General features: G+C 39.4%; 2 protein-coding genes across 3 annotated transcripts; one reads left to right on the forward strand and one right to left on the reverse strand.

Annotated features, from left to right (window-relative positions):
- The first annotated feature begins 576 nt into the window (after positions 1-576).
- MYEF2 (myelin expression factor 2) lies at positions 577-17,700 on the forward strand. Of its 2 annotated transcripts, XM_061347376.1 has the most exons (17): positions 580-929; positions 4,673-4,902; positions 6,103-6,155; positions 7,409-7,416; positions 7,519-7,612; positions 8,501-8,692; positions 9,275-9,428; positions 9,839-9,888; positions 9,974-10,037; positions 10,183-10,284; positions 10,487-10,537; positions 10,610-10,678; positions 10,923-11,021; positions 13,302-13,373; positions 14,597-14,799; positions 14,910-14,961; positions 17,164-17,700. In XM_061347376.1, exons 1-17 carry the CDS (start codon positions 700-702, stop codon positions 17,325-17,327), a joined length of 1,887 nt encoding a protein of 628 aa, XP_061203360.1. In that variant the 5' UTR covers positions 580-699; the 3' UTR covers positions 17,328-17,700. The 2 variants fall into 2 exon arrangements, with proteins under 2 accessions (XP_061203361.1, XP_061203360.1); XM_061347377.1 differs by lacking the exon at positions 13,302-13,373 and having other exon boundaries at positions 577-929.
- A 303-nt stretch (positions 17,701-18,003) lies between these two features.
- On the reverse strand, positions 18,004-26,441 carry SLC24A5 (solute carrier family 24 member 5). Its single transcript, XM_061347375.1, has 9 exons — positions 26,301-26,441; positions 25,934-26,110; positions 24,501-24,584; positions 24,306-24,409; positions 23,884-23,984; positions 22,857-23,140; positions 21,938-22,144; positions 18,925-19,026; positions 18,004-18,361 (listed from the first exon to the last, which is right to left on the reverse strand). The coding sequence occupies exons 1-9, from the start codon at positions 26,401-26,403 to the stop codon at positions 18,039-18,041; spliced, it is 1,485 nt and encodes a 494-aa protein (XP_061203359.1). The 5' UTR covers positions 26,404-26,441; the 3' UTR covers positions 18,004-18,038.
- Between the last annotated feature and the right edge of the window lie 1,546 nt (positions 26,442-27,987).

Genomic DNA, 27,987 nt, shown 5'->3' on the forward strand with positions numbered 1-27,987 from the left:
ACTTCAATTCACTGAGTATTCTTAGCATAAAGTTTGAATAGTAAATTACAGTCCATTTTCTGGAATAGAAGCAATGACCATTCCAAAGTGCTTCCTTTGGAATGCAGGTGGTCCCCAGGCAACAGATGCCATGCTCCTCAACTAAAGTAAGGGCTAAGCAGCCATTTGCAGGGGCTGATGGTGGTGGTAGAATCACAAAGGTGTGGCAGGTTATTTATTGTTATCACCCTACGACTTTGCAGTATTTGTAAGCTTTATGAAACTGGTTTCTGTGAGGTATCTGTGCTCCCCAACCAGTCGCTTGCCTTAGGCCCCTTTGGCCTGCAGGTGCTCCGGGCGGGGGTCACTGGGTACCTCGAGAAGAGGCCGGTTTCAAGTTAAAAGGTTTTCATGTGGCAGGTAATGCCATTTAGGCGATTGGGGTGGGACTTAATGAATCACCCGGAGCAGAGCTGCCCAGCGCCGGGCAGCACCACCTCAGCCCGACCTGAACGGGGTCCCACTGGGGCGGCCATTGCAGCTGTAGGCCTGGCAGCCCACCGGCGTTTCCATGGCAACCCGTAAAGCCGCCTAGCGCGTCCCCTCCCTCCGCCGCAAGTCCCGTTCTCGCGAGACTTAGCCCGGCCCGGCGCGGCGAGGCCGAGTCGCTCCGGGCCCTTTTCAAACCCCGCGGTAGCGGGGTTTCGGCCCGGCCACGAAATGGCGGAGAACGACAAGCTCGAGGCTGCGCCCGCTGCGCCACAGCGCGGAGCCGAGGAGGCCGCTAGCGCCGTCCGTCCGCTGCAGCAACAGCCACCGCAGCAGCAGCAACAGCCGCCACCGCAACAACAGCCGCCGCGGGATGAGGAGGCGGCGGCGGCGGCAGCCGCAGTAGCAGCCACAGCGGCAGTTACCGAGAGCGGCGGAGGCAGCGCTAATGGCGTCAAAATGTGTGTGCTTGGCTGGGCCGGGTGGCGGGCGTAGCGCGGCCGGGGAAGCGCGGAGATGCAGCGGGCCCGCCTAGGCCGCGGCGGGGGCAGGGCGGCCGGTCCCCTCCTCCCCATGCCCCTCTGGGCTCCTCCTCCGCCGGAGATGGAGGTGCTCCTTGCTGCGCGACTCGAGCGTGGAGCGCAGGTCCGCGGCGGGCGGTTGAGGCGGTGGGGTGGCGGGGCAGGCGCCTTCCGCCGCGGCGAGCTGGGATCGAGGGAGGTGAAGTTTCGCCTCTGGCAGGGGCTGAGCGGCAGCCGCTGCGCTGGGGTGAGCCCTTGGGCTACTGTGGCGCGCTCTGGTCAGGGCAGTTCTCACGGGGTGCGTTCCTAGAAGTGCTCTGGCTCGTTTCTGGTTTTGTTTACGTTTCCACTTCTTACCGTAGCGGTACGTTTGGTAAAGCCTTCGAATTAGTCATTCGTTTATGTGAGAATGGTAAGACAGGCCTGTAGCGGTTTACTTTTCAAAAACAAGCAAGCAAAAAGCCCCACATACAAGCACAAACTTTTCTTTCCATTGTAATGTTGGCTTATATATGGAATATGCAAACTGCCTTACGCAGCAGGTCTAAAAGGACTTTTACTGGAGTGTGAGCTGGAAGTACCAGCTGTCTAGAGCAGTGCTGTGAATAGCTCTATGTATTTGTTCTTGATGTCTGGCTTTGAGTGTTTTTTCTCTTCATGTGAACCAGCTTTTGGTTTTATATAATTGTAATTTCAGTCTTTTCTAATCTCATTCAGATCTTGGAGGGAAGACTAGACACCTCCAGAGGTCCCTTCCAACCCAAAATTCTCTGATGCATGTATGGTAGACTTGCTGTTGCAGTGCATCGAAGCTATTGAGAGCTGTGAAGTTTTGACATGTTCTAAGCAGGCCAGTCTGATAGTGTTGGTTTTGAAAAATGCACATGGGATCAAGTTCAGTATAAAGCTAGAGGAGTAAAGGCATGCTTCATGCCTTTACTTGACTCCCTGTGAAATGCAGATAGTTTACAAGTTATAAATTTTACATTACCACAAAACTGTGGTTATTATTTTTTTTTTTTCCCTAAGCCAGGCCCTCAGCTTCCACACTACACAAATTACAATAAATTTTCACGGGAACTTTGTGAGCCTTTTGCACCTTTGAAGCTCTGAACATTTTATTGACTTTTGGAGTCGTTACTGTTAAAATAATGACTCAATTTTTCTGTATCCCTCCTTCTTTCAGCAATTTTCTTCTTTTCCCTCCAAACCAAATTGCAAGCAAATGAAAAATCCCAGTCATTCTGTGCGGTGGAAATCACAATTGTAGTTTGAAAGTAATACAGACTTACAGATCTTGTTCTTTAACTGCAGTTTCCAGTCTTCCCCAAAACCTGTGTAAAACGATTAAGCTCTCAGTGCACAGGTGAAATGTACTGCTTTTAAAAAGTATTTCGGTAACTAGGTTTTCTTAGCACTCAGATTACACTGAAGAGGAATGCTGATCTGGAGTGCTTCCTGACTTTCATTGTATTGAGGAGTGGAATTGCTCAGCCTAAGAAAGCTGAACTGATCTGTGTGCTTTGGAATCACATGTGGACTTCTTGCTTTCTGTCTCTGCTGATCTCATTATTTGCATGGTCACTAGTGAGCAGAGAGGAGAAGTTTGCTTAATAAAAATACCATCTTTTAGGGCTTTCATGTTGAATTATCTAGTGCTTATTATTTTTTTAGGCTTTTAGTTTTGTGTATAGAAACCTTGTCTTTTTTCTGAAACTTCATGGACATTCAGAGATGTTATTTTTCAAAAGGTAAAGATTGCTCTTTCTAATCTATGAGGATAGGCTTTGTTATATCTTAAAAAAGAATTAATGTAGACATCTCTTTTCAATCCTAGAATTTTTCTAGTGATTTCACAGGCACATATTAATGAAATGTGTCAAATTATTGGCTCATACAAAAGGTAAAGAGTAGAAATTACTCTTGTTATTCCCCCAGGAATATGTCATTTCATTGTTTTTGAGACTCTCTTTTCTGTGGTCTGCAGGTCACTAGCATGACATTGTTTTGAATGTACTTGACTGAAATTATGTTTAATACTCAAGAAGAGGGTAAGAGCTGCATCCACAAAAGGACCTCTGGCTCCAGCTTGTTCACTGGCCAGTGTTGGTTTTGGCAGATGATTTCTGCAAGAAGGATTGTTTTTTTTTTAAATAATCCTTTATTTTCAGGAGACTGACTGTGGTCCCCAGGCTAAGTGAAGTGTTTTCTTGCTTCCCAGAGTTTATGCCAGGCTTGTATCCTCTGTGCTTTACTGGTTTGTGCAGCTAGGTCTTGCAGATCCTGTGGATTCTGTATGTGGAGACCTGGCTCTTCCTGTGCTCTATATTGAGCACCCAGAGGCTGTTCATAATCCTTTAAGCAGGAAAGAGCTTAAAAGGCTAAAGAGAATACGTTGCTCTAATCCTAAAATTTAAGGAAGAACTTGGATTTTGCTAGGTGTCTAATTGGGCAGGAGTTTTGCTTTTGCAAATATGACTGGATTGGAAGGGACTGATCTGACTGGAAAACCTGATACTTTGCTCTTTCCTTCTCTCCCTCTGGTTCCCTCCAGTTCTGTGTATTGTTCCCTTCATTACACAGCCACACAATTATATAGCCACAACTGACAGGATGCTGGTGTGAAGGAGGAATGATTCTAAGGGAAGCTGGAGGGTGCTTGAACCAAATAATGTGTTGTTGACTTTGAATGTTTTAAATTCTACGAATACTTGGCCCAATACAGTGCCTATCTGTTTCTCAATTACAAATCTTCTCTTGATCCACTTGTAAACACAAGGACTGTGAAGTTTGTATCATTTGAATACTTAAGAATTTGGGGAAAAGTCATGTGAGAAATATGGATGTATTTGTATTATTATTATTCCTCCCTGACAAGTGTGCAGGCTGGAATAGATAATATATTTAGCTTCATGAAAGGCTACTTGCATGTGCTTTTGGGTTTAAGACTGCCACTTACTCATGGTTTTGTTAATAAATGTGCAGAGAGCTGGAAATACTCATTGCAGTTAATCAGGATCAGTGATCTTGCCATATGTTGTGGTTGTAAATCTGAAATGCCTGTTTCAGCTAATTTTACATCAAAAACCTTCCGAAGTGTCAAAGCAAAAATAAAACCCAAGTCTTCGGAAATGTGGTGGAAAACTGTAAAGGTAGTGAGGCAATCTGAGAAGGAGGGTTCACAGTCAATCGCTTCTGACAGTCCTTTAGGACATTTCCTTCCATAAGGTAGGCAGTTTCAACTCTCCCTCCTGTGGTCGTGAGTATTGCGCAACTGAGCCTGATCTAAAAATTACTGAAGCACCAAATGATGGGTGCTGTAGCTCATTTTGCAGCTGAGTCATTCTGTTTTGCCTGTTTGTAGTAGTTTCAGAGAACTGTCTTGCTCCATCTTGACAGACATACTGGAAGTGGAATGTAACTGAAGCAGCAAGTTGTACTTTCTTCACTCACAATAGTGAATACATCTATGATAACGTTATTTTTTGTCCTAGCTAGAGCATTGTATTTTGGAATTAGATTGGTAATGTGTATTTATTTTTCCTAACTTGAAAAGAAGCATTTGCCATCCTGAGAGTTCAATAGTATAGGAGGTATACAGCTGTATATATAGGAGGTATAACAGTCTGATGATCCAACATAAAACTAATATTTTTTTGTTTGGATTTGTTTTTTTAATGTAGGGGTAATGATGAGACAGCAAAAGAAGAGAAAGCACCTGCTAAAGAAAAATATGTTGCAAAACCGAAGGCAATCCCTTCTCTTGGAAACAAGAATAGATTCCACCCCTATTCAAAGGACAAGAATGCAGGCACTGGAGAGAAGAAGGCTATTAATCGTAATAGAGTTTTTATTAGCAACATCCCATATGACATGAAATGGCAAGCTATTAAAGATCTTATGAGAGAGAAAGGTAACTTATTCATTATAATACACTTTACACAGAAAGGGGTAGAACTTAAGTGCAAAGTGTATGTCCTTTGAGCCACACAGATTTGACTTGGCTTTTTTTGGTTTTGGCCTTTACTTGGTACATCTATCTCCCTTTCCCCTCTTTCATCTGAGACAAGTGCATTGCAGGGTAGAATGGGTAAATGAAGTGCTTACAATCTTCTGCCATTCTAGTGTGACAGTAGAGAGTACATGCATGACCTCATGACTTCTTAAAGAGATTGTGTTTTGTCTAGTTGTAGTCTTTGTAGATTTTTTTTTAAAGGGTTATTGTATTTAAGCAACACATTTAGTGTGTTAACACGAATAATAAAGGGCGTCTTTCGAAAGTTGTTTTGTATTTCTTTGGTGGAATCTGGCTGTGGAATTAACTTTGTCTGCATTGTCACTACTGCCATGACTGTCTGGAGACTTGTATTAAAAGTTTGTTACTATTGTTGCAGTTCTGATAGAGTAATCTCACTACCCCAAATGTTTTACTTTATTTAAGTTTGGGGTAAAATAATACTAATACATGAATTCTGTAAAAAAGTTAGTTCTGTGTTTTCCTTGAAAAATTGATTCTTCAAAAGTAATGCAAAGCACACTTGGCTTTTAGGCTGTGAAAAATGCCAACCCCCCCATAACTGCTGGTTTATCTGTTGTAAGGTGACGCGACTATTTGATTGGTTTATTTACTGAAACTTCCTCCTTTAGAAAGTGAGTGGCTTGCTGTGAAATATTTGATGTGTAAATTTGGTTATTATTGAAGGCAAACTTATGATTGAAGACATTCAGGTAGAAAGTCACCTTAAAACAGGTGTTGTGAGTAGGATGATAAATGTAACACTTCCCAGTGAACGTTGGTGTTTCATTTGTTAGGTTAAGGGTGTATATCTGAATTTGTTCACCAACTATATCATACTGGCCAAAATATGATCTGTAGTATGAATTAGGTTAAATATAGTTGTTTGCTTTTAGCTTTTGAGAATGTGGCTGCTGCATATTTCTGAAAATTAGCTAAATTATATAGCCATTGACAGGAGGTACGTTGGTCTGGTTTTGATTGTTGGTGAATAATAGGTGTTTTTCTGTAGAGTTGTGCACAGGGGCACAGTAAAGAAAGATACTGGTGTTTAAATGCATTGTCTCTTGGTATTTTCCCTTTGTATGTCTTATGTAGTTGGTGAGGTTACATACGTGGAGCTGTTTAAGGATGCTGAAGGAAAATCAAGGGTAAGTGCCGTGGGCAACAATCTGCTAGAGGTTTAAAAGTTCCTCAGCAGTTTTATTTTTGTATCGTACCTGTACCAGTTATTGGAAAGTAAGTTTCATTTTTACACCGATTTTCATTAAGATAGTCTTGAGGATTCTATATTAGAAGTAGTCTGACCCTTCCAAGCAACTCAGACTAGCTGGCTGTAAAGGACAAAATACTTCTGTTAATGTTAACAAATGGCATTTAGTTAATTCTTCTTTTTAGCCTATGTCTTTGTTTTGTTTCATACAAAGGTTGTTCAATAACCCAGTGATTTTATTTAAATTTTGTTAGTGTAGTATTCTCGGGGCCAATGTGTATAAAATTTTAGCTAAGAACATACTGTTTGAAGTGCCTGATTTGTCAGCTTTGCTTGGTTGGTACTCTAAACCCTGGATTAATGTATTTGCCTTCTTAAAACTAACTGGATGGAAATGGTTAGTAGCCAACAGAGTGCCAGCAATGAGGCACTAAGAGTGAAGATTGTTAAAGCTCCTTTGTCTTGTTAAAAGTAGTAAAAAGTTGGGCCAACAGTAGATCTGAACCTGCAGTGAGGCCATGAGAAATGCAGGTTTGTGTCATAACTTAGGTTGTATCAATTTTGTTGTAAATTACTTCCTTTAATGCTAGTTAAAACTAAAACATGCTGTCAGCTTTGCTTTACTTAAAGCAATCCTCGACTCTATTGGAAGGATACGGGTGCAGTCAGTAAGGTTTTCTTACAAAGTAATTTCTCAATTATGCTAGTAATATGAAAGAGGTATTCAGACTCCTTGTTCATCGTACTGGTATACTTGATGATGTAGGTAGATTTGAACTTTGCAGTCAGTGGGCAGCTTTTAATGACACAGTGAGTGTCTTGATTGGCATTTGGTTATGGCTTTCTTTCTGCCGTCCTTCCCCTCCCTCCCGCCTTCCTCTCCCCAATTGTCCTTACATGGATCTGTGTGGCATTTTTCCAATTCTGGTTTGGCTCAAAGAGAATAAAAGATAATGTATTTTCTTGCACTTGAAAGGTATGTATGTTGAGAAAGTAAGATAAATTCAGATTGGCTACCAGTAAAGAGCATGTATTATGGATTTTGAAACTGAAAATAACTTGAATAGTTACTTAACAGTGAGCTGGGATCTTTAACTGGAATCTTAAATGATCTATCATATGTGCTGACTGTCTTTTTCTTTTTTTTTTTTTTTCTCCTCTCTTTATGATGACAAATCATCATGGATATAGGGTTGCGGGTAAGTTTCTTTTTATATGTATGTAGAAACGTACTGTTGTCCTACCATGCTGTTAATTTTCTCAATTTAAACTTTAATCCTTTGTACTTTGTTCTCTTGAAGTGTGGTTGAATTCAAAGATGAAGAATTTGTTAAGAAAGCATTAGACACTATGAACAAATACGATCTTAGTGGAAGACCCCTGAATATTAAAGAGGTATGGTTTTGCTTCTGGCATTAATTTGAAACAGTAAAGATACTGTAACTACTGAGATGACGATACAGCATTTTGAGCATCTTAGCTTTGTAATTTCCAGGTTAATTTTTTAATGATATTTTCTTAATGGGCTAAAGCACCTGTTGGCTTGCAGAAGTTCTTGATACTATACCACATGAGCTGTCAACAAGTCTGTCCTAAAATCAAAATAATCTAACATTTTTCTTTGAAACAACTTTTTCTTCTCATTCTTACCTTAGTGTCATCAGGTCTTTTTCAACCTATATGATTCTATGTTTACTCTGTTTACCTGCTTCAAAATACAACACAGAACAAGCCGAGTATCAGACCACAGAACAAGCCGAGTATCAGACTACTACATATGTGCAAAAATGGGGCTGGAAGTAGAGAAATTTTGCTGACTGGAGAGTGAAATTAATGTCAACATTTTTATCGTAGCATTGCTGTATATGATTGTGTCTGATGCAGTTCTTTTTCTACTGTTACAACTTTAATAACAGTATTAATAAATTCTTAAGAAAGCTTAATTGAATTAATTCAGCTCTTGGAAGAAGGTGCCAGACTGACAGTCCTTTAGATTGAAATCTTTTCTACTTGTCCATAGGCTAGGTACAGCATGTGAAGTGGCAGTGCACGCTTCCTCAACAAGTGCTTTGCCAAAATGCCTCAACCCTCATCTGAGAGGACCCACCTCTAGAGGTGAGGGAGTTAGGTCTCCAAGCTAATTCAGTTGTTGATCCCTCTGACACAGACAAGGATGTTAGTTGATAATTTTGATGGGTTTATGTAGAATTTCTAATAATACCTACTTCTTGTTGTCAGTCCTCTTGATGATTAACTTGGCTTTATTTTTTGGCCATGTTTCAGGATCCTGAAGGTGAACACGCTCGTAGGGCATTACAGCGCGGAGGAGGACAGTTTCCAGGAGGACATGGACCTGATGTGGCACCTGGAATAATGAATTTACCACCTTCTATTCTCAATAATCCAAACATTCCTCCTGAGGTTATCAGTAACTTGCAGGCAGGCAGGCTTGGGTCCACTATTTTTGTTGCTAACGTAAGTTTAAAACTGTATTTTATGACTGTAATATTTGATCTTTGTAAAGCATCTGACATCTCTGCATAGTTCAGTTTTAATATAAAGAGAAAATTGGAAATTAGTTCACAATTAGTATATTCAACTAAAAATGCTGGATATGTATTCAGATTATGTTACTTGTAATTACATTCAGAAATTACAGTTGCATTTCTTAATTAAATATACAGTTCAGTTTATCTTGCTAGTTACTTTAGACTAACTTGAGCTGTTATATTTATTGGAACTTAAGTTTGTTATTTGCACAAAAGAGTACTATGTCTGCAAGAGGACTTGTGGGAGTACAGCTGCTCTTGATAAGAACATATCCATTTCCCAATGTTTAGTATGTTAAAGTAAAATACATACATGTAGTACAAATTGTTGCTTTTAGTTGACATTTTTGGACTTTGTTTCAGTGTGTGTATATTAGAAAATCCTTACTATTTACATGTATCAAGCATTTTGTAAAGCTAAAGAGTTACAAGGCAGAAAATCTTGTCCAAATGTAATAGCAGAACAGAAATGTGCACCAAAATCACTAATGTTTTTCCTGTGTGTAAGCTTGACTTTAAAGTTGGCTGGAAGAAACTGAAGGAGGTATTCAGCATTGCAGGAACTGTAAAGCGTGCAGACATCAAAGAAGATAAGGATGGCAAAAGTCGAGGGATGGGAACAGTTACCTTTGAACAAGCAATTGAAGCTGTTCAAGCAATTTGTATCCTTGGCTTTGAAAAATAATTGATCAGATATGGGTTAGACTTAGAATGGCTTCTGATAGTGTAGTTTTGCAGATGGTGCTTATTTGCATTGTAGCTAGTATGTAGCGGCTAGAGTGTAATACTGTGCAGATTACATTTTTAATAGTGACTGAATTTACTGCTGTAGTCTAAAAAGGTTTTCCTGCTAATGTTGAACAAGGTTAAAATATGTGGGAGTATGACATGCATGAAACTTTTATATACCTAACAGCTTGTATATTCTCTTCTGGCCTTTGAATTGGCCTTTTAAGGATTAGATAAGAAAGATAAGGCCCCCAAAATTACAGAAGTAAAATAAGTTATTACAGTGATTTTTCTGAAATAGATTGTCTTCTGTAGCTAGATTCCTTGACTTGTATTTATGCAGCTATGTTCAATGGACAATTCCTGTTTGATAGACCCATGCATGTAAAAATGGTGAGTTGCTTACATTTTTTCTACCTTGCCCATCTCTGCTAAAGCACTGAAGGAATCATAGCATGACATCACTGTGTTTTATCAGGATGACAAATCAGTTCCTCATGAAGACTTCCGTGCTGCAGACAGCAAAACTTCACAATTACCTCGTGAGTACACATTCTGCTTTCTACTTCTTGCACTTAGCATATGTTAATACAGAGTCTTAGAACAGTTTAGTAGTGCTTTTGCTTACTGTGGTCTCTTTATGATACAGCAGAAAATCTTTTGGTAATACTTACTGTTGTTTTCAAGGTGGTCTGGGTGGTATTGGTATGGGACTTGGACCAGGTGGACAGCCTATCAGTGCAACACAGTTGAGCATGGGCAGTGGAATGGGGAGCATGGGTCCAGGAGGTAAGTCTGGGTTCTTCATTTATAAGTTTTACAGATCTTTAAGCTTAAAATTGTTGTTTGCCTGTTTGGAAGAACAACATACTCTTGACAAAACAAGTCTTGTGTAGTGTGCTATTGATGTTAACTGTCTCTGCATATTTTTTTTAAAGTCCATTAGGATCTTACCTGTCTTCTAAATGGTATTTGTGTTTTTGGTTTAAAGGTATGGGAATAGATGGTCCAGGATTTGGTGGAATGAACAGAATGGGAGGGGGTAAGTACTGTGAGATTCTTTGCATTCAGTATTTTTAAAAAACTGTATAGAAAACACTTCCTTATTTTACAGGGCTTGCTGGACTTCGTGGAATGGAAGGAATGCCTAATATGGGAGGATTTGGAGTTAACCGAATGGGAGGTCGGTGAACACTGTTCTGTACACTTGTTAGTTTGCTTATGTTTATTTATTAAAAAGCTTTACTTTAGGGATGGGTAATGTAGATGAGTTCAGAGGAAATCCTGTCAGTGGTATGAGTGGAGGCATAGGAACTGGCAAAAATGTCTCTGACTTGTGCATTAAACCCACTTCTGTTTCAGCAAGCAGCTGTGAAACAAATGTATGAACATCAGCTTAGATGTTTTTTTTGCTTTGTTGTCTATAGAAATGTTCCGTGGTGGAATGGGAGGAAACATGGACAGAGAATTTGGTCGTGGTGAAATGGCATTGAACCGTGGTTTTGGAGATTCTTTTGGAAGGATGGGTATGGTAACTTAAATTTCCTGTGGCAAATTGCAACCTAATATTGGAAGAGTTTTACTAGAAGAACTCAGTTTCATTTGGTCATCTCTCTGTTTGCTTTCTTCTAGTTATTAAGGATGTAATCTGAGTGCTTATTAGAGCCATTGCTTAGGATGGAGAATAAAGTGGGTTTTTGGGTTGTTTTTTTTTCCTCCCCCCTCTGTAAAATAGAAACAAAACTATTTGAGGAGAGCATTTAGCTTCATACGGTTAACTTTGTGAGGTACCAAGTCTTTTGGATATTAAAGTAAATGTTTCTGATAATCCTGAAGAAGCTGCCTGTGTACCACCTTTGCAAATTCCAGGAGATTGCTTTTGTAAGTGCATGCTGGAAAACTCTTCTTACTGCAAATTAGGTAGCATTGGTTAGGAATTTTGGTGCCCTTGGTTTTCTTTCTGCCTTCGAAGCTCAAGCAGATCAGAATGGGATTTATTTGCCTCTACTTTAACTGAGCCAGCTTTCTTTAGTTAATAGATGATGTCTTGTTGACAGATTTAATTTTTCTTAATTTTGGGTTCCCCCAAATGAGATACTTTTCTATCTTAATGTGCCTGGACGTGCTTAACAGTAGAGCCTTCTTCCACTTACTGATTGTACCGTTACCTGGATGAATGCATTATAGGAGACAGGTTTTCTTTCACCCCCTCCCCATTTTTGTCCCTTTCCCCATCATTTGGTCTAAAACTTTTTGATAGGGGTTTTGGTGTGGGTTTTTGTGTGTGTGTGTTTTGTTTTTTTTTTTTTTGTTTGTTTGTTTGTTTTTTTTTAAATTTTTATCATTTGGGCTAGTCATAAGAGGGCAGTGCTTGTGTGCTTCTCTTTGAGCACTGGTAATCGTGTAGAAGTCATAACGTAATAAACTTAGTGTTACAGCCTTCGAATTAGTGTCTTAGAAATCAAGTGTATGCTTTCACTCTGTCTATTTTCGGCATAGGATAAACATCTTTTTCGTGAATGAAGAGCCAGAGCCACTTCAGTTATAAATATTCATGCAAGCAATAGAGTTTTGAGTTTTCTGGTAACACATGCTGGTTTTGAAATGCGTGAACATGGCCACTGTGAGAAACTGATGTGGGAATTCATTCCTTCAGTAGATCCAGCAAGCTTCAACTTCATTACCTGTCAGCAGCGTTAGATTTAAACATGGTTCTGAGAAACAAGATAAGAATTCTTCAACTTATCCTTGAATAATGGAAGGAAATTGTAGGGATTTACAGATAGAATAGGTACAGGCAAAGGATATCTCTAAGGTCAGAACCAGCTGAAATCCTGCTTGTTAGGGTTATTTGAGCTTTCAGATTGTGGGGTTTGGTTTGGGTTGTTTTTTGAAGTGCGTCTCAGACTGTTGGGGAGACTTGGGGTTTTCTTTCCTTTTAAGAGACAATAATTCAAACAGCTAAGGTTTTCTTCTAATGGAAGACTCAGCAGTGACCTTTTTTAGATATTAAAGCAATGGTGTCTGTCCTAAATAACGGCAGTTATTGGTCTATTTTGCCATAAGTAAAGACTGACCTGTTTCTTTTAGGTACGAAAATCAAGCAAGAAAAATGCATCTGACAGTTGCAGTGTGTTCTGCAGTGACAGGAATGTAGTTCTTATGTAGTTCTTTTGAACTTTTACAGTTCTGCAAGCTCCCTTGAGATTACTTTCCTGAATATTATTAGCACTTCAATAAAAAGAATTATTTTGACCTCACTATAGACCCAGTCTGATACCATTCTAGAGATCCCATGGTTCTGGTGAACAGGTTTTATTAAGCATCGATTCTCTTTCTTTCTCCCTTTTTCCCCACCAGATTCCATCAATTCACCTTCAAATGCAGTAAAGACAGACACTGGGAGAGCATCTCCTAGCTTTTGTATTGGTTTCTTAAAAATGGGGGAAGCCATTTTTGTACTATGAAGTTCAAATAAGATGAACCATTCAGTTTTGAGGCTCTTCTTCCTATTGTGGGAAATGGCTTATTTAGTTTTAATATGTTTGTGCTGCTGGTGGACTGTCAGAGGGGAGAAAAGGTAGAAAGAAATGAGAGTAACTTAAATTACATAATAATGAAGGAGAGACTAATGTTACTTCCTAGATGTTTCCTATTTAATTTGTATAATAAAGGTACATGTTAAAGTGTTGTGTAGAAAAGAATTGCCAGGTAACACAGAGAATGGTGTACTTCATCAGTGTGTGCTTTGTCACTAATGGGTGGTTTTGTTGTATATCACTGTATTATTTTTTTTTTCTGTTTAGGTGGTGCAATGATTGGTGTTTTTGCAGGAGGAATGGGAGCACCTAGCATGGGCCCAGTAAGATCTGGAATGAGTAGGTTAACTCGTTTCAATAGAATGTAAATGCATAGGCAACGTAATGATTCGGTGTACATGTAATTATACCGGGGGGTTTCCTTGTAGCATAGTGTCTTGCCAGTGTTGGAAGAAGTAGAATTCTGTTGTATGCGACTGCAAGTCTAATAATTTATAATGTTGTTTTGTTGAGGTAAAAATTCAGATGAAAACTTGTTAATAACAGTGCTTCCCTGAGTCTTAGTTTTGAAATGGTTTTAACTTCTGGTTTGGAGGGAGAAGTGATTTAAGTAAACTCGTGTTCCAGAAGAAAGACAAAATAGGCACAGCTATTTGCATGAACATCATGAAACTGAACGGTAGTAATATCTCATCATTGAAATAAAAAATAAGCCTTGAATTTCAGAGTATTACTCAGTTTAATTTTGTGCAAAGCTCCAAAGCCAAGTTTGTCTTACAGCGAATGTCTAAGTCCCTCAGGCTAGAGCAGATTCAAAACTAAAATCTTGCTAATGGTAATTTTGAGAGGCCTAAGACTTAAAAAAAGGCCCCTCATGAATGATGTTGATAGTTTTGCTTTACATTATTTTTTAATGATGAATACAGAAATATTCTTATAGGATATTTGAATGCCATTGATCTTAGTTCTTTATATAATACACACTAATATATTGCCTTGCATGTATCATGGTAAGCTCCATGTTCTTCACAGCACTTGCGATAACATCTGTTCTCTGCAAAATATGCTTTCTTTAGAAGATTGTGTCATTAAGTGTGGGTATGGCTGCATTAAATAAAGCTGAATGTATGCGCGAAGCAAAATAAATGAGTGTATATGGCCAAATTATCTGTATTGTAATGTTGCCACAGTTATTTACTTGATCTCTTTTTTGGTACAGAGTATTGGATTTTTATTAATAAAACTGGACAGCCTTCAAGTCTTAATTCCTGTGTTCAACATTTTACTTCATTATATGGTGTGACTGATAGCTTGATGCAGTTTGGTTTTTACTTTTCTTTTAGAACTGACACTTTGTATCTTCTAATACTTCACCTTAAAATATTAGCCATGCTACTACATAAATCACTGTGCATGTATGAAGTCGTTTTGTGTTACAACAATTTTATTAAAGTTATTTTTCTCCTGACACAAAACATTTTTTGATACTTTAATAACAAAGTACTTGTGCGTTTATTACTAGAAACATTTTGATGTTACCCTCCTTTCCTTTCTCTGTGTAGGTGGTGGAATGGGTGGTATGAACAGTATGCCTGGAGGAATGGGAATGGATCGGATGAGTTCCGGTTTTGATCGAATGGGACCAGCTATGGGTGGAGGCTTGGACAGGAACATCGATATTGATCGAGGATTTGTGCCTGGGCCAATGGGAAGTGGCATGAGAGAGAGATTAAGCAATAAAGGCAACCAGATATTTGTGAGAAATGTAAGCATCTGAATGCATAAAAATCATGAGCTTCTATTGCATGCGTGTTTGGTTACATGCTCTTTTGCACTTTGTAATACTTCGTTATTTATAATCCTTTTCTATTCCAGCTTCCTTTTGACTTGACCTGGCAGAAGCTAAAGGAGAAATTCAGTCAGTGTGGTATGTATATGAATCCTGTCACTGCTCAGCTCCGTCAACTACTTTTATATAGTGTTCGTTAGATGAGGACAGGAACACAAGGTTGATACTTTACCCTGAAGAAAAGTCTGGCTAGCTTGATCTTTGTTACTTCTCCCAGCTTTTCTGAGCTGTACAAATAATTCTTAGGCATGACATAACACATGAAACCAAGGTATGGTACAGGTTATGTAGGCTCTGAGTGCACATCTGCTATAAACTTTAACCCATTCCATTAATAAAATTACTCTTGGAGCTTTTTCCTTTTTGAGGCAGGTATTACGTATCTTCTGCCCAATACAGGGTATATAATGTAGCATTTATGTTGAGACAAATGGATTCAGGGCCCTGGGCCTGTCCTGGTTATGCATTACTTCCAGAAATGGTGCTGCATCAAATCAGAGTTAGCAATTTTGCCAAACTGGCAGATTGGTTTTTTTTTTTTATGCAAATAGATGATCCTGATTAGCATATTTGCAGGCTCTAATGCTTCCCCTTTATGTTAAGAAATAAAGGCCCTTTTTATCTAAGATAAAGTATTTCTACAAATATCAAATAATTCTTTTTATTCAATTCAGAAAAGTTGTCATTTCACAGAAGTAAATGAAGAATGAAGCTTGCGTGTAGACATATGCGATTGTTTTGAAAATGCACTTTCAGAATGAAAAGCTTTAACTGAGTTTCAGGCTGTCTTGTTTTGGAGAGACAGAAAAGACAAGTCATTCAAAACATACTACTGATCATAGAATAGTTAGGGTTGTAAAGGGCCTTAAGATCATCTAGTTCCAACCCCCTGCCATGGGCAGGGAAACCTCCCACTAAACCATGCCACCCAAGGCTCTGTCCAACCTGGCCTTGAAAACCACCAGGGATGGAGCATTCACAGCTTCCCTGGGCAACCCATTCCAGTGCCTCACCACCCTAACAGGAAAGAATTTCCTCCTTACATCCAATCTAAACTTCCCAACCTAAACTGTTGTAAGTTTTAACCCATTACCCCTTGTCCTACCACTAGAGTCCATAATGAAGAGTCCAACCCCAGCATCCCTATAGGCCCCCTTCAGGTACTGGAAGGCTGCTATGAGGTCTCCACACAGCTGTCTCTGGTACCTGAGACAGTCTTCATACAGTGTTTTGTAGATAATTAATAATAAAATAGAGCTTGCAATTCAACCATGAAAGTTTTTTGGGTGTTTGCAGATGTGTGTTTTCGTAGCTGGAGGACACAGTGTGACAGGTTCTCTCTGTTTTTAAGTCTTAACTGCCTGGTGGGCAGCATTCACGTAGTTCAGAATTATTTTTCCCATTATCTCCTTGGCAACTCAACAGATGTAGTCATTATGTTGCATTGTTTTTAAGAATCATAAGCACAAATACAAACAACAGATTGTTTTCATGCCATGTCATGAGGAAATACAAAGACCATTTCTCCATATGTTCAGTTTCTTTCTGTGAAAGTCCAGCTCTGTTATGTATTTTAAAATAAAAAGCTATGTATTTTAGGGAAGAGTTTGTTGTTTAGAGTGGCATTTTAGGGTCTCAGGAATGGTGTGCTATAACATACCATAAGTGAACACTCAAACTCCATTCTCTGAGGTACCAAGATACCTACATAAAATCATTGCTTCATGAGTTGTGTCCAACCTCAAGGAAGGACTGCAGGAATTGAATAGTGCATGCTACTTTTCCATCACTCCTAACCTGGGAACTTTACTGGTTTAAGGATTGTAATTTTGCTCTGCATCTTCTTTACAAAATTGCCTGCTGGTTGTGATTGCTTGATAGGCTGTTGTGATGAACGTGGTGAACTGGACTGAACTATAATGCAGTTAATGCCTGTCAGTAGTCACACCTCTGGCAGTGCCTGTAAATAAAACACAAAACTTTCCCTTAGCTTCATAGGGCGCTTTGTTTCAAACTTGAGGATAAATACAGGTATGCTTTGTCTTACAGTAGTGTGACGGAAAGATTTGAAATGGTGGATCTTAATTTGGATTCTCACTGCTGTTCTGACCTGTGTCACCTGCCCTGAATGAGTGAATATACCATCAGTCTGAAAGTGCTAATTTCCTGTGTCCCCTTAGATTATATTTTTTAAACTGCTTTGTATCCCTTCTGATGAGTTCTTTAAGTTGTTAGTGCACCAAGCACTTGAAGTAACTGCTGTTTAACTTATTTATTCAGGTCATGTAATGTTTGCAGAAATAAAAATGGAGAATGGAAAATCAAAGGGCTGTGGAACAGTCAGATTTGACTCACCAGAATCTGCTGAAAAGGCCTGTAGGATAATGAACGGCATAAAAATCAGTGGCAGAGAAATTGATGTACGCTTGGATCGCAATGCATAACTTAAAACTGTGTGTTCAGGAACATTCCTATGTCTGTTTAGCTTCTCTATCCTAGTAAGTCATTTTTAGTAACATTGTATGCTTACAAAAGCTGTAAAAAGGAACTTTTAAATCCCACCAGCCTTTAACAGTATAGTGTTTAATATACTGTGATACTTGTTAAATGAATCTTACGATGTTTGGTTTTTAAAGACAATTTGCCTGATTTTTGTTGTTTTTTTAGAGGCACCGAGCACCTGCAGGTCCCTGTAGGCCATGGAAGCTTTGAGTGCTCAGTGCCTTTGGAAAATTAGGCCAAGTGTCTCTAGTCATTCAGTTTAAATGAATGGTTATACTGTTTTTAATAAAATAAGCCATTTTCTCTGTTAATCTCCAGATTGCATAGTGGGATTTGTTTAGTGTCTTCTTATTTTTATCCCCCCCAGTGTGTATCAACATTGTAATGTAAAAACTAGATGTCTTTTTATTTTTCCAGAATTTTGGTTTTACATGTGCATTGTCCTCATACTGTAATTCTTGACTCTAAAAGAAAGGGCTCCAATTAGGCTGTGATGTTTTTGTTCTACTTAATATGACTTTAATGACATGAGTTAGTTCTGTAAATAAGAGTTAGAGCCCAATGGGAGTTTGGATTTTTTTTTTTAATTATTATTTTGACTAAATGAAGAAACTGGTCTTTTTCTTTTTTATCAGTATAATCTCTGATTAAAACTAGTTCCCACAGACCCTTGTAGGATTGTTCCCTATGATGCCAAGTTCATATAAAATTGATAATACAGTAAATACTAAGTACAGTGCAAGACAGATTGCTCCCAATTTTTTATCTATTTTCCACCCATTCAGATGAACTGCCAGAAAAATAAAAACAACAGAACAGATAAGAGAAATGGCTGTGTATGTCAAACCACTGCTGTTTACTTCTACGGGTCCTGATGTATTTATGAAGGCAGTTCTTATAAACCAGGGTATTCCCAAACAAAGCATATCAAATACGTTGGATCCTACAATGTTAGACATAGCCATATCTCCATTTCCTGTAAAAGAAGAAATACAAATAAGTCTGTGTAATTGTATTGTACTGTATAAAATTGCCAAACTGTTTTGGAGGAACAGACTGTCAGCCCTCAGTCTCTCACAAAGCACCCTTTTCAGACTTTTCATTGAATGAACTATACTCATGATTCTGCAGAACATGGTTTTGGGTACCACAAGCATTAAAAAAGTCTCTCTAAATCACCAGCATCTGCGCAGTTGCACTTAAAGTAAGCTAGACAGTCTGTTGTAAAGTCCAGTCATGTTAAAAATCCCAAGACCTACAGTTGTGTTTTGCAGTAAAAGTGTAACATTTGATCAACAACAAATCAAACCAATCTAGAATACTTCTCTGAGATACCCTGAGAGGTTTTTGAATGTCTGAGCCACAGCTTCTTCAGGTAAGCTATTTATTTATTAGTAGTAAACTTCAGCTCTAGAATCTGGAGCAGAAACTTTGAAGTTACTTCTTGAATTTCTTGGAAGTGTTGACTCAAATTTATTTTTTTTAATAGTAACTTTTAAACACATCCATCAGAACGAGTCTGAATACTAAAATCTTTACCTTTTCTAGCCACCAGCACGCTTGCAACTGTATCTGGTACACTTGTTCCTGCTGCTAGTAATGTGAGACCCATTACTGATTCTGGAATTCCCAGTGTTTCACCTGCAGTTGATAAATAACATTAGAAAATGCAAGTATGTTTTTAGTTAAAGTTTCATCCAAAGAATTGCTTTGGACTTTATTTGCTGGGGAGAAAGAATTAGTAATCATACAGTAATTTTAAAAGGAATGTGTCAGCTGACTTTACTAAATAGGAAGTGACTGAACCATGAATAGTTAAGAACAGTAACAAAGAAATAGCATCCTGTCCATGTTCTTCAATGAAATAACAAAGGAATTGTAGTGTAGTAACCACCTTGCTTAATAAGTATCTCAAAAGCCTGAGTGGAATGTCCCCAGTGACATTGGCAATACCAATTATGGTATATTTTATTTTGGGTACAGTAGAAGTTTAAATACCCAACAATTTACTCTTCCCCCCCAACTTTTAGGAAATAGAAAAGGTTTCTGGTTTTGGGCATATTGTGATTGGTGCTCAAAAGCCTTACGAAGCAATAACTCTTACAGTCACCCTCTCTATAGTGGTAGGAAAAAAGCACATGAATTTTCTTGGGAGGATTGTGATTAAGATAGTTCCTGCAATCCTGTCTCAACTACATGGCTTTACTACTTCACTCCAGTTAGGTTTTGTGTTAGATTTAGTTGGATTTCGAAGAATCATAATGCAGAATTTTTGTATGACTTTTTAAGTGCAAGTTGCCCTTGTGTGAGTTTCTTTGGATAAATACTGGCTTAAACTAAGAAGTTTACTAAAACAGCAGCTTATTTTCCCCACTTTTTTTTTTTTTTTTAGCCCCACATGTCCTGTATGCATATTAATTTTTCACTTAAAATACACAGATTTAGCTCTTCAGAACTATTTTAGTGGTTGTACTGTTCACAAGCATCAATATGCTGAAGTGTTTGATCTATTCAGACTATTTAAGTAATTAGTTTTTATTTAACTTTTCACTAAAAGCATCTTGATACATTTTATTTGGGGGGAAGGTTGAAATCTGAATTCCTATTTGCAATATGTGGACACTAATAAGAGCAGTTTTCTTGAAGTAAGAGGCAGTGCTTGGGAGCTAGGTCAGCAGTGCTTGCATGTACCTCCCAGCGTAGTCTGGATCACTTAAGGAAATTTATGTTTGAAACTGTTGGTTCAGAGGGACTAATACGATCCTGTTGCAGACTGTGTACTGGTGTTTATTCTCCCATCACTCCTAATGTAAGAGACTTATAAGATGAGGGGCCAACAAGATCAGCTTTTATAAACCATCCAAGTGGAAAATAATGCTTTATGCCAAGCAGACCAATGTGAAATATGAATGAAACCTCTGTGTTGTACCCAGTAGTGGTTTCTAGCCCTCTGAAGGTTATCAGATACAATCTAAACTCAGGTGAATCTAAATTTTTATTTTAGATAGATTTATCTTCTATTTAATGTGAAGGGTTGTTTGTTTTTTTTTTTCTGGCAACTGACATAAATAATGGTTTTATTTTTCTAGCCTTTAGTTAATTTTGTGTATTAGTAGCAATATCTTGCTATAAGTAGTAGTCTTTGGTTTTTTACGCTAGCAACAAAAAAGTCATTAAGGTTTGTTCTTGATGATCAAAATTCAGTCCCCAGTTAAGATATCTTTGTGATGTTCTGATAGGTTGTTATGCCACAACAGAATCTTTGAGTCACCCTTCATAAAAGAACCTGGACTTGAATAGAATGTGTGTAATTTAGTGTTTTAACATGTAAATAGAATATATTGGACCTAGAAGTAGTGGGCTAAAGACCCCAATACTGCTTGTAATGACTGTTCAAAGTGGACTAACACTAATACGCTGTCTGAATCTCCAGTATACCTGCTTTCACACGGATTAGTGCTTTGTCTTCTAGCACAGCAATAACTTTCATTTGAGTCCTGTTTTGAAGGCTTCTAGCATTCAGACAGTAAACCTTTGCTCTCCAAATACAAGTGGCAAATTATTTGACCAGGGAGTGAACCTGGTGGGTGTTACATCCAGTGATCTACTAGTCATTTCTCAAAGGTTTACCAAATGTGTCTGTTTCTGCACTGAACAAGGAGTTGTCCATCAAACTTAAGTTGAAAACAACTTTAGGATGCTGAACTATCAGAATACTTGAGTAGGGTTAGTGAGCTCTAATGTGGAAATAGCAAGCTTTGTAATATTTCTTTCTTGTTTAGAGATCTATTTGCTGCTTGCTCTTAAAATTAAAAACTGGATTTTTTTTTTTTTTCAATCTGACTGGAGAAACAATGAAATGAGCAGATCTTTAATACCTGAAGATAGTTTTAAAAGAATGTTTTTACACAGAAGTTTTCTTACCTCTCATCTCACTCCAGTGCAGTTCTTTTACTACTTTAAGATTTATAAGAGGCATACATACACACCAAAAATGTTTAATAAACCTGTGATGCTATAGGTATAATAACATAGTACAAAAATCTAGGAGATGTTTTTGGCAGTTAATTTAATACCCAATCTCTTACTGTAGTGCTCAAGAAAAAATACAGGTATAGAAATAAGAGTTCTTTTACAGAACTCTGTACCTTTAATTCCAGTCTTGGTGGATTACTTGTTTGTCAGACTTCAGCTTGACAAGTCTATTTTTGTGTATTTAACTGTTTCACGTACTGAAGTTTCATGAAAGTTTCTCTTTTTAAATACAGGCTGGTTTTTTTTTTATAGCTATATAAACAAATTCTCATTCATGTGCTGGTAAACAGTCTGAAGCAGCTAAACTCTAAAGTGGTTTTCATTAGATGAAAGAAGGTGGCAAGTTAAGCAGTCCAACATGTTTTTGTTGGGTTTGTTGTTTTAAGCAAAGTATGTTGCTAAACTGACTGTTAATTGTGGAAAGGAAAACTCTTCACAGGGGGGAAAAAACTGTTGTCTTTTTCAGTGATTCTCAACTGGTTGAGTCTGTGCCTAGCAGCAGCACTTAGGTACCTACCTGCTATGGTTATCATCCATACTAGGACGTAAGTTATGGCAGAAATCCATGCTGCTGACATTAAAAATGTCACCATGAACCAGTTCCTCCAAAACTGTCTTCTGCAATCTGGTATAGTCAAATAGAGTAGTGTAATAATAGGAAGGGATAACACCCACACAATTCTCTTCATATCTGCTTCAGGCATGGTAAAGACACTTGGATGATCTGTTGAGGAAAAACACTATTTTAAATTGTAGCATGGTTTGAATTCATAGCATAGTCATGTTACTGGCATCTACTTCTGAGAACACTGAAAACTGGTTAAAAATACTTCAAGCTGTAGTCTTATCCAGTACCTACATCACACTGGACAAAACTCTGAAATCAGATGTTGTTACCGTGTCAAGTAGGAGAGAACTAAGGTGGGTGAAGTTTTTTATAAAGGTCTACACAAAAGGTTTACCAAGAGTAAGTACCAACTGCTGGTTTTTATGTAAGTGAAGAGGAAACTGATGATCTGTGGCCACATCATAGCTATTTCTGTACTTCTGATGTAATGCATGTTTTGGGCTATGAACTTGCTGTTGTAATAAGAAAACAGTACAGTACCAGTGTGTCTTTTAGCTGATTGCATCTTACAAACAGCATTGCAGGGAAGTTTTTAATGTGCACAGCAAAGACTGATGGAAGTCTGCTGTTCTGATACGACACAAATGAATTACTATCTTAGCATTCCTCTAGTAACTAACTTCATTTAAATACCACCATTCTGATTTTACTTGATGTTGTGTTCCAGGGAAGAATAATGCTTTACTTAAATATACTGCTGGAGTTCTTTTGTGAACAAAATCTTAATACTATCTTGGAATCTACTTTTTATTAGAAATGATGCAGACAGGCATGCAGAGTATAAAGACAACTGTAATAATACTTCTACCTTCAGAGATTTCATCAAGCCCATGCAAGCTTGTTGAAAGATGAGAGTAGTCCAGCTCGTCTTGAAAAATGCCACTATCTGTTCTTGACTGTTGTCGGATTAGAGGTCCACTCTCTTCCCTCCACCCAACCAGTGGCTGCTGCTCAGCATTCTCTTCCATAGCTTTTGTAAAACACGCACAGCAGGGACTGAACTTTTTCATGAGGTATTGGTTGATTTTAATGTCAAAACATAGTATGAGAATATAACACCCGTATATCAATAATAAGGATGCACTTTCATACCTAGAATGAAAAACAGGTTTTATATAACATGTAGTATAAAAACCTCACAACTGTTTGACTCATTAAAATGGCTGGTGTAAGGAGAGAGAAAATTTGTGAGTAGCAAAAGGAAAACACCCTAAAACATCTGTTTGCAGTCGTATGGTTGATCTCATGAAAGTTCATGAGTGTCCTCCTGTCTTTCAGCAGTTGGATTGATTCCACTCCCCTGCAGAATCTTGTCTGTGTATTGTATAGCTGCCTGTCTTCCAGGGGATCTTACTGAACCAGCATCTTACTGATCTTCATGTGATGGTTAAAGAGGGGATAGTATGTGCTATTTTGAGTTGAAAACAGCAGACTTTGTGTGGGACATGACTGAATTGTTGAGGCAACAGGAGTTTCAGTGTTCCTGGAGGAGAGTTAAAACCTCAGAAGCTCATGATCTGCTTCTAGTAGATATAGGCTTAAAAGGAGTAGAGTATGAAGACTAATTGCTGTGCCAGAACAGTGGTGATAGAAATTGTGAAGTCTCTACAGACAAACCTATGCAGATTAAACTTTATAAATATGCAGGGTTTGAATGTTTAGGTAATAATCTTTATAAGCATTGTGACTTTTTTGGTTGTGTTTTGGTTTATTTCTGTTAGTGAATGGTAGTTCAGGCTACCTGGTTTTGGGCTTGGGGTTTTTTGGTTTGTTTTTCAAGCCACTGTCTCGCTAATCTCCAGTCAATATGAATTCAACACTATTTGTGCTCTTACCAGTAAATTCTGTTGTCAGATATCATCGCAAGGACTGCTGCCACACTAATTGTATATGCCAGGCAGTCTCTAAACAGCGGCCAACAGGATAGCTTTGACACCTGCAGAACACAGATTCATTTCCTTTTCTTGAACTTGTCTGTAATACTTTCACTAAGTGCTGTAAATGCTGCATCAATATGTTGTTTCTATATAATGTAAAAAGTTAAGATTCTTAGGAATGACTTGAGTATGATATTTAACAAGTTAATGTTTTTAAAAACTTTCATAGCAAGTTACCTTAAAACTGATTACATGCTGGTTTTGCTACTAAATAATAAACTTGGCAGTTGTCATAGTAAGTCTCTCTTGGCTTTTGTTGGCAAATCGGAAAGGATAACTGTTTGGCTCTTAGGAGCAGAACTATCAAAATTGATACCTACCACGCTGGAAAACAGCCCACAAGCTGCAGAAATACCAAGAAGATTATAGTTTGCTGATCCAAGGATGGTGCTGATGCCAATATCTCCCTTGGTCACGAAGACTCCTATAAGGGAAATGACTCTCTGGTATGTTTAAGTTTGGCATACAAGGAAAAGAGTTCTAGATTCTGAGGAGTCAAACCCTGTGTTGCTTACCTAGAAAAGCAGTGACAAGCTCTGGAGCAGAGCTTCCAGCAGCCATAAAAGTTGCTCCAGCAACATCTTGAGAAAGGCCAAGGCCTGAGGATAGAGCAAAAGAATGGCTTGAAAAAATAAATACTTCAGCAGTCTGTTCCCTTTATTTGCATTAGTATATAATGTTAGAAGCTGCTACAATTTAATAGAATGAACTTTGCTTATTTTCATACAGTTAATGCATTTATTTGAAATTGGTGAAATAATACATTGAAACTGTAGCCTCATTTACTGGGCTAATTTATTTCTTACTGGGCTAATTTATTTCTTACTTTAATACAGGAATTAGTTTAAATACCAGAAATGAATACTGATAATACAAGAGATTGGGCAATGGTCTGAAAATGTAAAATAGGCATATGTATGCGGGTTTTTACTGCTGGGTAATTGTGGGGAAGGAAGTTCCTTGGACTCGAGTGTGATATTGCTACATGCTCCATGTCAAGTCTGTCTATCTTCCAGGAAAATCCATGCTACTGTGTCTTCACATACCAGAAATACTAGTTAAATTCAAACCAGTTCTGCGATCTTAAAATCAGATTTTCACTTCGTATGGACAATGTAAGAGCCTGTGTCTTGCTTGAATGAATGAGTTTTTTGTTCTGGTAAGTGGACTGTTTCTGAAATGTAACTCACTCTGGATCAAGTTCTGCACACTGAGAACAGGGATGTGTGGCTAACTATGGAAAAAGTCTGACAAATGCTTATTTATCATCAATAAAAACATACCAGCTCTGCAGCAATGTTTAAGCTTACATTTTCTGTAAGTGTTCTGGTCTGGAGAGTGTTTTCCTTAGGGAACTGGTTTTTAATTCTTGGCAATGAAAACCTGAACTCTCGGCCAAGACCATCAGTTTAATTCAGTGGTCTGCTGAAGCCAGGGGAATTATTACATGTTGATTAGATTTCACAGAAGCATTTTAACTGTGGTACTCCTTCCCCTCCTGTGTCATACCTTTAATGGAAAGCAATGGAAACTTGTCCAGTACTTTGAGAGAACTACACGAACTCGAGGAAGGCACTTAATTCCCTTCCTGTGGTTTTTTTTGTTTGGTTCCCACCACCCTTCTACTAATAAACTGGGTGTACAACTGCTCAACCCAGAGTTTTAGTGCCAGGTTCGCGGATACTGAGCAACATTTCAGATTGTCCTCCATGCACAAGGAAAGCAAATCCTAAATGAATGCCTGTGCAAAGGGTAGTCAGAGTATGGTTTGACAATATAATAATGATAAATTGTATCAGAATAAATGCTGTATGGATAAGTCTACGCACAGACCCTGGAATGTCCTTAGTTTTGTTTCCAGACTCTTTAGCTATGAAGCTTTTTTAAAGAGGATGTTCTGCACTAAGCGGGTCAGTTTTACAGGACAAATATAAAGATGTTTACTTACATTCACTGAGGATCTCTAGAGAAGGTAGGAAGTACTCATCACACACGATGGACACGGCCAAAAACATGTAAAGTATAATTAGGAAGTAGATAACGATTCCTCCATCCTTTCGCTCCTGCGGTGTAAAAAATCCTTCAGGAAACTCTGATGAAGAAAGGACACAACCCGTCCCGTTCCCTGGAAATGGAGTACAAAGGTGTTACACGTGCTCGCACCTTGCCTGCCCTTCCTTGCGGCAGTTGTGCGGGTCAGAGCTGGAACTAGCTCTCTATTCCGTGCAGGTCAAGGGCCCCCGCAGCACACCTCTGGCTGACGGTGGCCGGTGCGGGGCTGCCTGAGCCGGATCCCAGACCCCTCCCGCCCCTACCTGCGTCCGCGGCGGGGCGCTGGGCCCGCGCTGCCCGGGGGCGCTGCCGGCCCCACACCAGCACCAGCAGCAGCAGCAGCGCCGTCCGCGCGCCCGCCCGCATCTCGCCGCGCCAGGACCGCTCTGAGCGCGGGGCCGCTGCTGCCGCTGGGGCCGGGCCGGTCACGTGGGGGCCGCGTGCCTCGTGCTCCCCCCTCACCTCACACAGCCTCATCCGCCCTGTGGGCTCCGGATGCTCCCCTCAGCGGGGCCTGAGGGCTGAGCCATGCTCCCCACTCCGCTCCGCTCCCCGGCCCGGCCGAGGGGGTCTTCGCCTCCGGCTGCGGTTCTGCGGGTGGGATGTGTCGGGCGCCGCCGTCCGCCGCCTGTGTTAGTGAGGGAACGCACCAGAGTGCTTTGGTGCGCAGTGCGGGCAAGCTGTACCCGGCGAGCGTTCGGAGCGGTGAAAGGTGAATTTCGGGTTTTATTGTCCTGCGTCTTTTTTGTGTTGTGACAGTTTGTATCCATTCCTACCGGAGCACCTCCGACCTGGCGCTGAGCCGTGTGGATACCTAGAGGGAGATGTTCGTGTCCTTGAGGTGCAGGATTCAGCATGGGCAAAGCTGGGACCTTCCACACAATCCCTCTCTTCAGCCCCTGCTCACTGCACTCCTTTGTCTGGTGACCTTTCCATAGTGAAGCCATGTGTGTAACTGGGGATTAAACAGAAAAATACAGTCTTTTAGCAAGACTGGCCTCTCCCCGGCCCCTGGTTTGTTTCTCAGACGGATCTGTGTTCCCATCGGATCACTCACTGACATGTCTCCATAAACATTTTCAACCCCATTATGCCAAATGACATTTGGCAGTGCCCATGTTAGTACTGGCCATTTGTGAGGTGCAGGGCTGATGAGAAGGAAGTGCAAATTGGAAAACACTGTTTTGCTTCAGTTCATCTAATCCCTCTGAACTCTTTGTGTTCCTTGCATCTGTGGTGCTTGGCTTAGCATGTGATCAGCCTAGCTCTAGGATACAGGAGATAAGGTGACAAACTGGATTCTTCTGTATTAATTCAGACAGAATCATATGGCCGTCATTAGAGTATGGGCATAGCTCTCAGAAAAGTATAACTTCTGGAACAGCAAATCCTCTCACAATTGCTGTTGCCTATTTCTGACCCCTCTGTGGTCCTGAATGACTTCTAGTAAAGCAAAAAATTATTGTCATGATTAAGATTTTTAGGGGTGAGAACTGGCGTTCAGACATGAGTTCTCCATCCTCCCTGAAAAACAGACTGCTGCAGAGTTATGGCAGCTGCTGCTTCGTCTCCTGCTTTACAGGAGGAAATAAATCATTTTGCTCTTGAAAGATTTAAGGATTTTCTTCAGAATCCCACTCTTCAGCAGAGTAAAACACTATGAATCTTCCTGTGTAAATTAATGATGGCTTACACATCTCAACAGAAAGGGTTTTGTTATCAAGGTAAGCAGTTTCCTTGCCACTGCCTCTCTTCCTCAAAGCTTATCATTTGCCTGCCCTTAAAACCTCGGCACAGTGTTCTAATATCAGCTGCTTCATTTCAATGTAGACATTTTTTGATGGGACGCTCTTTTTTTATTGCTTTAAATTACTTACAGTCCTGCCATTCTGATGGGAAGGGGTTCTCTGGGACAGCAACATTCTTGCTATGTAGTTAGAAAAGCTCAGT

The sequence above is a fragment of the Neopsephotus bourkii genome, unplaced genomic scaffold (assembly GCF_033783945.1).
Source record: "Neopsephotus bourkii isolate Nb327-2 ecotype Australia unplaced genomic scaffold, CSIRO-AGI_Nbou_v1 NB_318, whole genome shotgun sequence".
In the NCBI taxonomy this organism is placed as follows: Eukaryota; Metazoa; Chordata; class Aves; order Psittaciformes; family Psittacidae; genus Neopsephotus; species Neopsephotus bourkii.